Genomic DNA, 13,745 nt, shown 5'->3' on the forward strand with positions numbered 1-13,745 from the left:
ATATATTTTTACACACACGCATGCATACACATTCATACCTACTCAATTTCCATCGGGTTAGCTTAATAGTAAATAATCTATTTAAGAGCAGCAGAGAAAGGACGTAGAAACAAAAACAACATAGCTCAAGTGGTTGCTGTAATGCGGCACAGACAACGAAGGCGATATTTGCGGATAGTCCACCAGCAACTTGAGGTTTTTGTCTAAATGAATTGTACATCCAAGCGTTGGCATTGCGGTCCGCTACTGTTTTATTGTGACATAAAATCTAAGTTGACCACTTGATATGAGACCTAAAATGTTTGTGTGACAATTTAGCTGACGATCAGCGCTGAGTGCATGCCACATACAGTAAGTCAAAAATGTCAACGCGCTTCTAGTGTTATACTAGTCAAATCAAAAACCAGTAATTTGAGTGGCAACCCTTAGGAATAAAAGGAAAAAAGATGATTTCGTCTATCTTGAAACCAGTACTAACACCAATAACAATGACAGGCGCGTAGAATAATCCAACGTAGAATAACTATTGCCAGCAGGTACTACTTCGGATTGAGTAGGCAATTGAGAAGTAAAACCAGCTCTCGACGAACAGTAAGACCAAACTCTACAAGTCTCTCACCATCGCCGTCCTCCTATATGGTGGAGAGGCTTGGACGATGACAACATCTGATGAGTCGGCGTTACGAAAAATGTTCTGCGGAAGATTTATGGTCCTTTGCGCATTGRCAACGGSGAATATCGCCCTTCGATAGAACAATGAGATTTAAGAGATATCGACGACATTGAMATAGTTCAGYTAGTTAAAAGAYAACGGCTAGGTCATGTTGTCCGAATGGACGAAAACACTCCAACTCTGAGAGTATTCGACGCAGTAGCCGTTGGAGGAAGCAGAGGAAGAGGAAGAGAAGGATCAGGAGGAGAAGGACCTGGCTACACTTGGAATCTCCAATTTGCACCGAACAGCGAAAACGATGAAAAACTGGTGGTGGTGGGCGGTTATAATCACATAAAAGTCTGCACCAATAAAAAAGAAGACAAAGATTTGAATAAGAATAATTGTCTGAATACTTGTTTGTTAGACTGTTTCGCTCATGGTGTGTACTACATGCCAATTTCGTTCTCATTGCTATCTAAATTTTGTATTTTTATATTTAATAATCGCTAGTTTGGGTATATACATTATTGTTTATGTGTTAATGTATATACATATAACATATAAGAATATTTGTGTATTTGTTTATGGGAATGCGCGTAGCTGCAGCAAGTTGTTAGGGAAATGCGGAAATGGTTTTAACAATAGAATGCATGGCATATGATAGCATATTAGTTTTGAGTGACAAACTCGGGTGAATCAGTTGCCTTGTAAACACACATAACTGTAATATGCAGCTGCATAGTTGTTACTTTTTGAAGGCTACATTGTTTTAGTGCATTTAATTGAGTTTATAAAAACTTTTGACTTGCAATGGAATGTCATGAAAGGAATTTTTTATTTAGATTATTTTTTTATTAGAAAAATTAGAAATATTTCTAATATGCTCATGCAACACTGTGTGAATTATGTCCTACAAATAGATGGAATATTTCTTATTAAAATGATTATTTAGAAGAGTGCGCAGTAATATGAATATTGGAACGGTTGGATTATATYACACTTGGTGTTAGACCCCTAAAAAAATGTTTGGAATGGTTCTCTCGCTTGCGTTTTGGAAATTTCATCGCTCTGGTCTACCTATCGTTGAAAAGTGAATGAAGTTATGGGAAAGATTGACCAGGACCGTCACATAAGTAGCCATGACATCGGTAAGGAAATTAACATTCCTCATTAAACGGTTTTGAAACATTTTCGGCTGACTACAAAACGAAGCTCGATATTTCGGTACCACATGAATTGTCTGTGAAAAATTTTATGGATCGAATTAACATCTGTCATTCTTTGTTATAACGAAATAAGATCGAACCATTTTTGAAGCGAAATTTATAGGAGACGAAAAGTGGATCATGTTCCAAGCGTGATAAGGCTCAAAAAATAGTTACAGAGCCAGGATTGATGCCTCGAAAGATATGCTGAGTGTTTGGAGGGATTGGAAAAAAAATCATCCACTATAAACTGCTCCAGCCTGGTCGAACGATTAATTCTACACTTCTCTGTTTTACTGTCAACAACTGTAACTCACCAGAGGAATGAAGGAAGCAATCGAAAAGAAATGGCTAGAGCTGATCAACAAAAAGAGCTTCGTCTTCCATCAGGACAACTCTAGACTACACAYATCTTTGATGACTTGGCAAAAACTGTTAGAGCTTGGCAAAGAAGTTTTGAAGCATCCACCATGGAGCACTTTGCCCCATCGTACCACCATTTGTTCCGGTCAATGCAGAACTCTCTTAATGGAKTAAAGTAGACTTCAAGAGACCCCTGTGAAAATTTTTTGTCGCTGTGTCACGCCAAGAAACCAGATAAGTTTTACACTGATGGAATAATGTCTCTAGCGGAGAAATGGCAAAAAGTGGTCGACCAAAATGACACATATTTGGTTTATTAAAGTTCATTATAAATATAAAAAAAAAATAAGTTGAAGTTTGATTAGAAATACGAAATCGACTACCAATATTATTTCAGGTACAGCTTATGACTTCTGCCACAGCGTTGCCTGGGCTGATGACTCTATAGCTATGTTTGTGTTAACCGTTACACACACATGTACCTAAAGACACATGTAATCATTATTTTTTTAGCTGCCTATACTTTGTCATTTTAAATTAACCTTGACTGATGTTTGCTTTATTAATTGAATCAAATTTCCTTTCATCCTCGCCAACACACACCGCAGCCAGACGCCCTTTCCGCGCTGCATATTTTCCACTCATGTATCATGCTTTCATTATTAATTTTGAACCAAGTGACAGTGAGCGTGTCAGAGCGTCATCCTTTGCCGCTTATAGCTTGTGCTGGTGAGCAGCCGAAACGCGTTTTTAGGGAGGTAGATGGGTGGAGTAAAAGAGGAATTCTTGGGCTTTGGGCAAATATAGAGGAAATATATATATTTTCTTAGAAGAAAGCTAATGTAGATTTAGATTACTACAAAACTGTTATTATGCTCAAAATAAGCATAATAAGTTTTGAAACAACTTTTTCTATAGAGTGAGTTCAAGAAATGCCATGGTTGTTCAGTTAATGGAAGTAATATTAGATAAAATAAAAAAAATATTTATATACTTTTTTTTAAGTTTGTATAAATTTTCTTAATATTCATACCCGTGATAGCACAAATCCACATTCATCTATTTTTATCGCAAAAAACTTTGGCTATTTTAGACACGCAATTTAACTGCTCAAAAATCACGTGCCAAAAGGCATAATAGATTGAAATTAGAGCTGAAGCTTGCTTCAATTTAAACATAAAAGAAATGCTAAGCTAAAGACATACGAGTATTAAGAATATAACAAAAGCAAATAATAATAATAATAAATGAAAAATGAAAAAAGAAACGCTGCGATGCATTGGATAGAACACAACAACAAYATAATATAAAAAAAGATAACAACAATAAAGTATAAAAAAGAACAGAACAACAATAAAATATATAACAGTACAGAACCGTAGAAAATAGTAAATAAAGCATAGGTAAGGCACAATAGACTTGAAATTTGAGGAAAGCAAAACCGAGCGCGAAAAAAATATTTAAACGTGACTTCAATTGCATTTGGCAGCGAATCAAGAGCGCAGCGCATGAGAAGGGTGATATGGGGGAAAATTTTGAAATTTTTTATATTTAAAAAATAAGTATGTAAGTGAAATTTAACTGTGAATAGATATTTAAATAATAATAAATCTTAAATGGAATTATATTTTTTGGAATTTCTTTATATAATATATACACATACATATGTACATGTATGACATATTATTTGAGTTAGATGTAAGTAAATGTTAAAAAAAATGAGGTGTAARTAAAAATTAAATTAATCTCGGCTACACCGAAGCTATGATACCCTTTACAGCTGCATTTCTTTTTGCATCAAATGGTATAAAAGGCTATTTATCTCGCTTTTGTTAGGTATGGCAGCTATATGCTACAGTGATCCGATCTGGTCACATTATTCAGAGGTTATAGTGTTAAGTGGGATAATATTTGGTGTCAAATTTCRTGAGAATATCCTTTCAAATAAAAAAGTTGTCCCTACAAKGACTTTATTTTAARCGTTCAGTTTATATGACAGCTATATGATATAGTTAGTCGATATTGGAAATTTGTTCGGATATTTGTAAGGCTATTTTGAATAAAAGATTGTGCCAAATTTCGTGAAGATATCTCGTTAAAGAAACTCGATTTTAATCGTTAGTTTTGTATGGCAACTATATGATATAGTAGTCCGATCTGAACAATTTCTTCGGAGATTATAGCTTTCTCTTGGATAATAATTCATCCCAAATTTGATGAAGATACCTTGTCAAATATAAAAGTTTTCCATACAAAAACTATATTCCGAACGTTCAATTTGTATGGTAACTACATGCTCTAGTGATCCAATATCGGAAATTCCCACATATAAGCAGTCTTATGAAAGCAAAAGGACGTGTGCAAAATCATCAGCGCAATACCTCAAACTTGAGGTACTAGCTCTACTATACATAGACAAGGGGAAGGACAATCACTCAGACGGATTTTGAAATATTTAATAAAAAAAAAGGTATTATTTTTACATTTTGGAACCAATTAAACTATCAGTTACTCGAAAAAGATGTCGAAAATCTCAAAAACACAGAATTTGGAAAAGGAATCTATTCTTAAATGTCATGTAGACCACATAGTACGTTGAAAAGGAATCTATATAAAAATTTCATATAAAYTATAAACGAAGTTTTCTAAGAAAATCAATATAATTTTTATAACAATAAATTAAAACACCTACTCATCGCTTAATCGTAGCTCAAAATTGTTGTTGTATTGTGTCGTCATCTTTAGTGGTTGTACCACGCGTATATGGAATTTCTACTGCCAACGTTGAAACTTTTGTCAAAGCAATAGCGCAAGTCTCATGGTATGGTARAGTCTTTTTGAGAACTTTATGTCGCAGAATTTTCTCAACCTTTTTTGAGGTAAGTAAATTTATTGTTTAAAGTTGATAGTTTTGAAATTTCACAAAGTTTTCAGGAGTGATGGAAATATTTTTGTGTTTTTGCATATATATTTACATTTATATATATRTTTTGTTTATTTTTTTGGAACTCACGAATTTTGAGTTATTAATTTTTTTTCGAACTCAAGTATTTTGAAATTTTGGTTTCGTTTGGTTTATAACCGATCTTGAAAATACTTGTTGTTTTGTGAAATCATATTAACTTCTTTATTCTTCCTCAATATTTAGCTCCYTACAACAATTTCTCACAACAAATTCGAAGGCTTCACTTGCGCTCAAAATCTGCTTGAACTTTCGTGTTTTTTTATGTATATTTTTTCTCGCGTTTCRCAGCCTTTTAGCAGGATTTCTGTASAGATTTTCGCTTGCTATCGCGCTGTGCTTTTCACCGTCTCGTGCGCGTTTAGATATTCAACTAAATTTCCAGCTGCAGCAACAGTATTCGCTGGCGCTTGACGAACGCGCCCGTAGCGCAAATTAAAAAAAAAAAAAACTTAGCGCGGCGTTAAATTGCTGAATTAGTTGAACGTTGGCGGCACGTATTGGTATTTCATAAAATTTTTGTTTCACTACGCCGCTGACATTCACGCCCTTCGTAGCGCTTTACAAGTAAATCAAATAGTTTTACAGTACATTTGAATCAGTTTATTTATTTTATTTTTTTTTTTTGTGCTACTAAAGTTTATTGCGTTTATTGTTGTTGTCAAAGTTTACTCCTTCGTTGTAGTTTCAAGCGCGTCCACTATTCGCACGTAACTCTCACACTAACTGCTCCGGCCAAACTAACCGCCGAGCGCGGAGATTTCCCGTATTTTGTATCCACATTTTCTCCATCACTTTGCGGTCTGATGTTCTTTATTGTTTTCTTTTTTTGTGTGGGGAGATTTATCTTCATTTAATTCGTGTTTTATTTTAATCTCTCTTTTGCACACATTGTCGTCGTTTATGTTTTTTTTTTTTTTTAATCTGAGAGCGCATTTAATGACCTTTCTAGCGCACCGCACAGCAAATGGTCCACTCTTGCAGGCAGATCACTCAAATTGACTCTCACATGTGACAGCACACGAACGCTGAACGCAGTGCGGCGCTCAAGTAGCAGACAAAGCGGCRAACACAGTGACAGATAAAGCGTCAAAGTGACAKSCAAAACGTCAAACAAAGCGTCAGCTAGCGTGACTGACAACTGTACAGTATAAGCATCGTCGTCTCAAATCGTCGCTGGTTGCATGCAACGCTCGGCTGATTCATCCATCATCTTGGCGAGTAATCGCGCGATCATGTGCCCTAGCTTACTTCGGCTTATACAGCTACGACTTTCGAATGCAACCCTCCAATTAACGGTMGCTTCTTAGCAGCCGCCAACCACCCACGCAACCGTACTCGGCTATCGCGCTTAACTTTGCCATCAACAGTGTCGCTCGCCGTCGCACTTCTCACTAGCGAGTTGTTGTTGTTGCTGCCRTTGTCATCCTCAGGTTTCGCTTTTATTACGTGTAATGATTCCTTTTCATTGCAATTTATGACTGTTGCTGATRTGATATTCATTGGTTTTGTCGTGTTTTGCATGCTTGTTTGTTTGTTTGTCGCCTATGTTTACCGTTTATTTTTATTACTGTCATATTTTTATGCACTCTTCTTTATTATTTGTCATTGTGGTTGTTGTTCTTGTGGCTTTGCACTCAGTGTCATATTTAGCTTTTGCTTCAATTACATGTGATTTGTCTTGTCGCCATGGTTGTTAGCATTGTTGTTGCGTCTCTTTTTGGTCTCGTTGTTTCGGCAGCGATCTTGTCACCGCATAATCATCCTTCTATCCATCCACTCATCGAGTAATCAGCACCTTCAAACATTGTTGCTTCTTCGCCTTTAATATGATTTATGTTTTGTTGATTGTAGGTGTTGTTGCATTGCTCTCAGTTTTATATTTGAAAATTGCTGCTTCTTCTACGGTGTGCTGATCTTTGAACGAATTCATTAAAAGTTGTCGTTAAGGCTTTATGTAATGCTTTCATTGACTTGATGTGGTGTTGTTGACGGTTTACTAAGAAAAGCGCTCAAGTCGAAAGTTAAAAATTTTCTCTGTCAGTATATTTTTAAGAGTATTCGTAATGCAAATATAAATTTCTATAAATTTCTATAGGACTTGCAGCTCGGAACCGTATTACTATTTTAGGTTATAATTTTTATAAAATTTTTGACAAAAATTATTAAATTTAGAGGGCTGTGTGAAGATTGTTTATACTGAATAACTATTGTACTTAAGCATTCTTTATATTAGCAATTTAAAGTCTTGCTCAGAACTTCGGAAGTACCGACAATGAAGTATTATGTAAAGACAGACTATTARACTCGATAGAGTCAGTGGTTCGTGGAAGTACAAATAATATCTTGGGGCCTCATCAGTATGGAACTAAGAATGAAATTACTTAAAATAATTCAAATAGCTGAGTAAAAGTGGACTTGCTACCAAGAAAGGAGTCAGTATGCAACAAGTTTAGGCAGKACAGAAAGGGCAGAGCGCATGATATATGCTGAGGATAAGAAAACTTAAACATATTGCTTTTACAATCACATTTCAGAGAGCTTTTGGAATTTTTTTCTCAGATGAGTTGAGTTAGATTCGATTTAGGAGCTGTTCTTTGCAAGATCCCGCTTTGACAGTGTTCTTTGTAATGTTAAAACTTCTAGGTGTAGATTTTCARATTATCGATGAAGCCTTTCTTAGATGAATAAGTCGTGTAAGAGGTTAGATTACGGGCTSTTCTTCGCTAGATCCCATTTGGGCAGCACAAATATAGGTTCTTTTTGGTGTTAAAACTTCAAGGTATAGATCAACAAAATCTTATTATCGATGAAGCCTTGAGAGCAGCGAAGATTCGATTGGAGCTTATTTGTCTGATTCTTTGAAGGTATGAGATTCAACTTATTTCAACCAAAGTGCAAGGAAAACAGAATTAATAGTGAAAAAATATCGTGATATTTGCCGAACCCCTCCTCGTATTAACTTTGACGATTAGCGTTCGCTAAAATTTTGTATCTCATACTACACTATCTAAGCAGTTGGAGCGTATTCAAAAAACAGTCCCTATCGGCATCTGCGGTGCACTAAAAACCACCCCAATAATGGCACTCTGTGGCATTTTACACGTTGCAACTGTAGACAAGCTGGTAGGTGCTTGGCAGCAAAGGCTGTTATTAGACTAAGGAAGGCTAGGTATATGGAGGACCCCGTGTAGGGACACACTGAAATTCTCCCATACTTTGATGATTGTGCCCTCAAAATTAGTCAAGAAGTGYGTGACCTCATTAGCAATAGTTYCTAGCTTCTTCCATATTAGACTTGAATGSGTGCTCAGTCACAGCGGAATCGYCGGAAAMTGCAAAACCGATGAACTTGCCAGTAAGGGTACACTTCTTGAGTTCTGGCAGTGAACCTTTGGATCTCCAATTAGCTCAACAAGCACTGCCCAACAAGCAAAATGGGCGTGACTACGAGTTCCATCTGGTTCGGAGTGAACCGCATGACGGAAATACTAACATACCTCGATGAATGTGCCCTCAAAACAACTCAACGAGTGCATTTACTTCAAGCTTCGACTTGAAGGGGTGCCAATCCATGCGACTAAAAATTCTGTCGAACGCTCTTTTTCAAAGGAGAAAGCGAAGTGAAATCATCTTATCACTTTAWCCTGCAGGGCTCATCTTTTCCCCGACTAAGGTTGAATTTTCTCGGTCGACACTGAACAACCTATCGAAGTGACAGTTGGGATGGATATAATAAATTTGTGCTAAAGCTCAAAACGCTTCGTTCTTCTRTGTGGGTAACATAAAGGAGAAATATCTGTTTAAGTGAGATCCATAGATTTTGGGTCAACCAYCTACGATCTAAACTGACTAACCTAACCTATAGCATTCGTCATCTCAGATGGTCAATTCAAAATATATTATAAATATTTGAAACGAAAAAGAACACAAAAATCATATGCCRTTTAGAAATATTGCAATTTCTAACATTTTCTAAAAAATCGCAAAAGCGAACACTTTTTTGCCGCGACTGTAATTTCCCCAACACTAATTGCACTCAGAAATTCATGAGTAAACGCTCATAAAATGTCGKCTTATGCACACTAAAAATGATAAAAGCGAACAATTGCCACGTAAAAAGTCAAACTGGCACGCCACACTCACCGACTAAGCGCCACAATAATGTGAAAGCGTGCTTGAGTGGCCAGCGACCGCAAAAAAAAGCTGCGCTGCTTGCTACTCATTCTACCGTTGATTGATGGGAAGCGACTTTTAACGGTAATTTTRAAATAAAAATAAACAACAATTTACGAGAAAAGCTTAAGCAATATTGCAACAAAAGCTGTAGCTGCGAAAAGCTCTAACTAGTAACAATAAAAGCTGAACTTGAAATATCTAGTAATGGCTTTGAGCTTGGCTTGAGGCTGTGAGTAAACTGCCACACATACATATGTTAGGACTTTGAGTTTACTAATGCATTAATACAACGCTAATAAARGGTCTATGCTTATTTTAAAATATTTTGTATCGAATTTTCTTATTTCACATTTATTTAGGGTTCTACCAAAAAGCTACATATTTATACATTTGTATACATACTCCTACATCTTTCGTTTGCCAATTTAATTTGATTAATATTTAATGCCCGTGCATTGAGGCGTACTTCGGATAAGACATTTTTTGGTCATTTCCAAATAAATCCAAAAGAAATACCCCAGAACAAAGCAAGCGGGTGATTATCTCGTGGTTGTTGTTGCATTGTAAAAGAGACCTATTTTTTTTAGTTTTTGTGTAGCTGAGTTGAGTGTCCTTGAGAAGTTCTTATGTCATCAATGAGCTAGTAAAGTGACAGAAATGCGAAAGAATCTCGACATTTAGAAGAGCACTTGTAATCCAATTGATTACATATCTGTCACTGATTTACTAAAGCAGCTTAGGGGGACAACACTAAATGTGGTAGATACTGGAGAGAATTGTATATGGGAGTGTGTGCCATTGAATTTGAAATGGGAGACAAATTGCTGATATTTTAAATTGTAAAGTGGATAACCAGTAGCAAAGATATGAAACTTACTTTATTCAAAGACCTACAGTGTAAACTTAAAATTTTGTTTAAAGAAAATTATGATAATATTAAAATTCAAAAAAAGAAAAAAACAATCAAATTGAGTTTTTTATTGCTTACGATTCACTAAATTATGTTACTTACATATATGTATGAAACACAAAATTTTCAGCTTCCGCTGTCAGATATAACCAGTATATAACCAATATATAACCAGTATAAAACCAATATATATTCAATACATAACCAATATATAACCAAAACTCAAATTTTCTTAGAATATGAGTGGTTTTATTGTATGGTTTTTYCTCACCTGCAAACTTATGAAAAGTGATGTTGCGTTATCTTGGATTTCAGGTGACGATATGGAGTTCTTTCAGGTACAATTTGGAATACAGCTTCACAGATGTATAGTATATAACAGTATATTTTTCTGCATTCGGATTTTTTGAGGCTTAATAATTATAACTATTTTCCAAAGAAGGAGAAATCAATTTGGTTAACATTTATAACGTAGTTATGCTTCGCCACCAGCTCCTCCAAACCGATATGATTGGTTGACTGTCTAACCTGCATTAGCATTGAAAACAAATTGAATCGAGCGAACTTAGGTTAGGTAGGTCTGGTAGTTTAATGCCAGTTTTGGTCCTTTGAAATAACAGGTTGAATTCCATTACAAAGTCCAYGAAAAGCAGTCATCCATTTGGACGCTTAACGCGAATTTCAAYAGAATCTATGGCCTCACTAACGATATTTCTTCCTGCGAGTCATACCATGGGACCCTTTAAATGCCTAAAGCATAGCCATGCCAATACGGGACAAGGGTACAAAAGATGTTCTATAGTGTTCCTGGTGCCCTGCCTAAACATTTTCGCTAGTCGATTTGTGTGCCCCTGGTAGGCAGTGCCACCATCAAACTGTGAAGCTTTTCCAAAACCGCAATTATTATCTATCTATCTATCAACCACCGTATTCACCAGATTTGGCACCATGTGCTTTTTTCTTCTTCTCTAAAATGAAATTGCGGCTCCGTGGAATCCGTTTTCAGTCGATGGAAAATGAAACTAAATTCACAAAAGGAGCTGAAGGCCATCACAAAAAGTGCCTATGAAAAGTGGGTGGTGATTACTTTAAAGTCGACGAAACAGACCGATGAAAACCAATATCAATATTTTATTATACACTTTTATGCTGGAAAAAATGCTCCTGTGAAGGGTGYTATAGCTTCGGTGCAGAAGAGAATAAGGTTTGTCTTATTTTCCATTCCAAGAGTTGAGTTAAGAAACCTTTCACTCGTTTCTGTGGAAATTTCAATTATTCCGAGTGACGTACCGCTCAGATAGAAGATATAAACGATCCAACTTGACTAAAAATTACAAATATTCCGCGTGCTATTACTTAAGGTATTGAATTAATGATTATTGTAAATCGAATTGTTTCGTTGTGCCACTGCATTAGATACGTACGTAAAGATTATTTCAGAATTAATTACTTGTTCGGGGATTTTAAAGTTAATAGGAATGTTTTTGTAGTCATAAGAGGAAGAACGTACCAGTCTGCTATTTTATGATTGCGCACGTGCATTTTGCAAAGAGAGTGTAGCCGCGGTTGGGTTGTAAAAATTCGCAAAAAGTATATGATGAATATATGTACCTATATATTTAGTTACAAAACGATGACAAATGATTTGTTTGCAAATATAATTGAATATTCAATTAATCACTGACGTGTTCGAGCATTGCAAATTCGCCCACAGTCGTTGAGTATAAAGGAGAATTCTTCGTGACCGGTCTTAAAGCTGCACCCATAAAAGTTGCTTAGAACTTTTACAACAAAAAATGGTTTTAACTACTCATAAAAGTTACGTTACTRTACCAATGCTAAATAGTTAATAATTGTATAATATTTATTACTTTTCCACTTCATTTGTTCAGGTAARTATGGTAATGTTTTCACAAAAGTGATTTGAGCAGTTTACTTTAGAAATACTAGATAAAAGAAAACAGTTATTTGAGACAATGGTTGGAAAATTGAAAACTTATATGTATTTATTGTTCTAAACAAGCAATGCCTTCAGTAATTTTGAGCAAGCGTTGCTTAGAATTAATTATAGTTTTAAAGTTGTTTATTATTGTTCTCTTAGAATTACTTTTGAATAGTTAGTAAATCGCTATAACAAAGCGGCAGGGGCCGATGGATTGGCGGCCGAGATATTCAAATACCGTCCAAAGAACTGATAGGGAGCAAGCATCAGCTTTTTTGTAGAATATGGGCGGAGTAATGTGCTTTGCCAAATTCACAAAAAAGGAAARCCACTACAATCTCCGCCAACTACCGTGGTACAAGCCTTCTCAACATTGCATATAAGGCTCTATCGAGCGTATTGTATGAAAGATTAAAGCCCACCGTCCATAAACTGATTGGAGCTTATCAGTGCGAGTGTGTATAAAATCTAAACTTGGCGCCAAATCTTGGAAAASRCCCTTGAAAAGAGGATCGGCACACACTGCCTCYTCGTCGATTTTAAAACTGCTTTTACAATGTAAACAAGACTTTTAGAATCTAGCGCCCGCTCGTGGTGYCATCTATAAGTCGACTGGTGGTGGTCGAATCTGCTATCTTTATCGATTGTCTTGTGAGAATTTCATGACATTTTATTGATTGGAAGTGAAGTTATTGCGTTTTATGTGTCAGTATGTTTGTGTTATCGGTGCGAAAATGAGCTTCGAGCAAAAAKCCAACATTAAATTTTGTTTTAAAGTTGGTAAAACTTTTTCCGAAACGTTTCAATTGATGAAACAAGTTTATGGCGACGATTGCCTACCCCGTAGCAAAGTGCACGAGTGGTTTCAACGTTTTCAAAGTGGACGTCAGGACATAAATGACGATCAACATTTGGGCCAATAAAAATCACCGGAAATTCCATTGAAACTGTGTATGAMTTCATCAAAAATCAGCTGAGATCATCATTGAAGTTCATGGAAATGGAATTGAACATCTCCAAAACATCGATTTATCGCATTTTGACCGAACATTTGGGCTTACGAAGAGTTTGTTCCGTTTCATCGACGCTTGTGACCACTTATTTGACCATAAATCACATTTTAACCGTTAACCACTCCCCGTATTCACCTGATATGGCACCGTGCGACTTCTTAGCCTTCGGAAAAACGCATTTTCCTATTAAAGGAAAGCGTTATGCAAACGTARATTCCATTCAAAAGGCTTGCACCGGCATACTGGCGGCCAAACCGACCAACGAGCCAAAATACTCGTTCGACAGTTTTTTGGACCGTGCAAAAAGCTGTATTGAAGCAGAGAAAGACTAAATTAAATAAATAAAATATTATTTTGCCGAAAAAACCATTTGTTCTATCTGTTTTTAAAGTCGGATATTGTAACAGCCCGAAAAGAAGCCACWAAGTTCGAATTTGGTATCGCCGCGAAACAAATACGGCTTTGTTAGCTAACGTTGAGTAATACCAAAAGCTCCGTCAGGATTAGAAAGGGACT

The 13,745-nt window shown here is 36.0% G+C and overlaps 1 protein-coding gene across 2 annotated transcripts in view; it reads right to left on the reverse strand.

The window, feature by feature from the left end:
• LOC108970082 (P protein) overlaps positions 1-13,745 on the reverse strand; it is a 47,405-nt gene that overhangs the window by 17,150 nt on the left and 16,510 nt on the right. The window contains exon 1 of one of the 2 annotated variants that reach the window (XM_018935223.1): positions 4,916-5,179. The exons of the other annotated variant lie outside the window; for it this stretch is intronic. Coding sequence (XP_018790768.1) covers positions 4,916-4,962 — 47 coding nt within the window. The 5' untranslated portion in view covers positions 4,963-5,179. Of the gene's footprint in view, positions 1-4,915; positions 5,180-13,745 lie in introns of those variants that run through there. 2 annotated transcript variants of the gene reach the window in all.

This window comes from Bactrocera latifrons, unplaced genomic scaffold (assembly GCF_001853355.1).
Source record: "Bactrocera latifrons isolate USDA-ARS-PBARC rearing strain unplaced genomic scaffold, ASM185335v1 scaffold_28, whole genome shotgun sequence".
In the NCBI taxonomy this organism is placed as follows: domain Eukaryota; kingdom Metazoa; phylum Arthropoda; class Insecta; order Diptera; family Tephritidae; genus Bactrocera; species Bactrocera latifrons.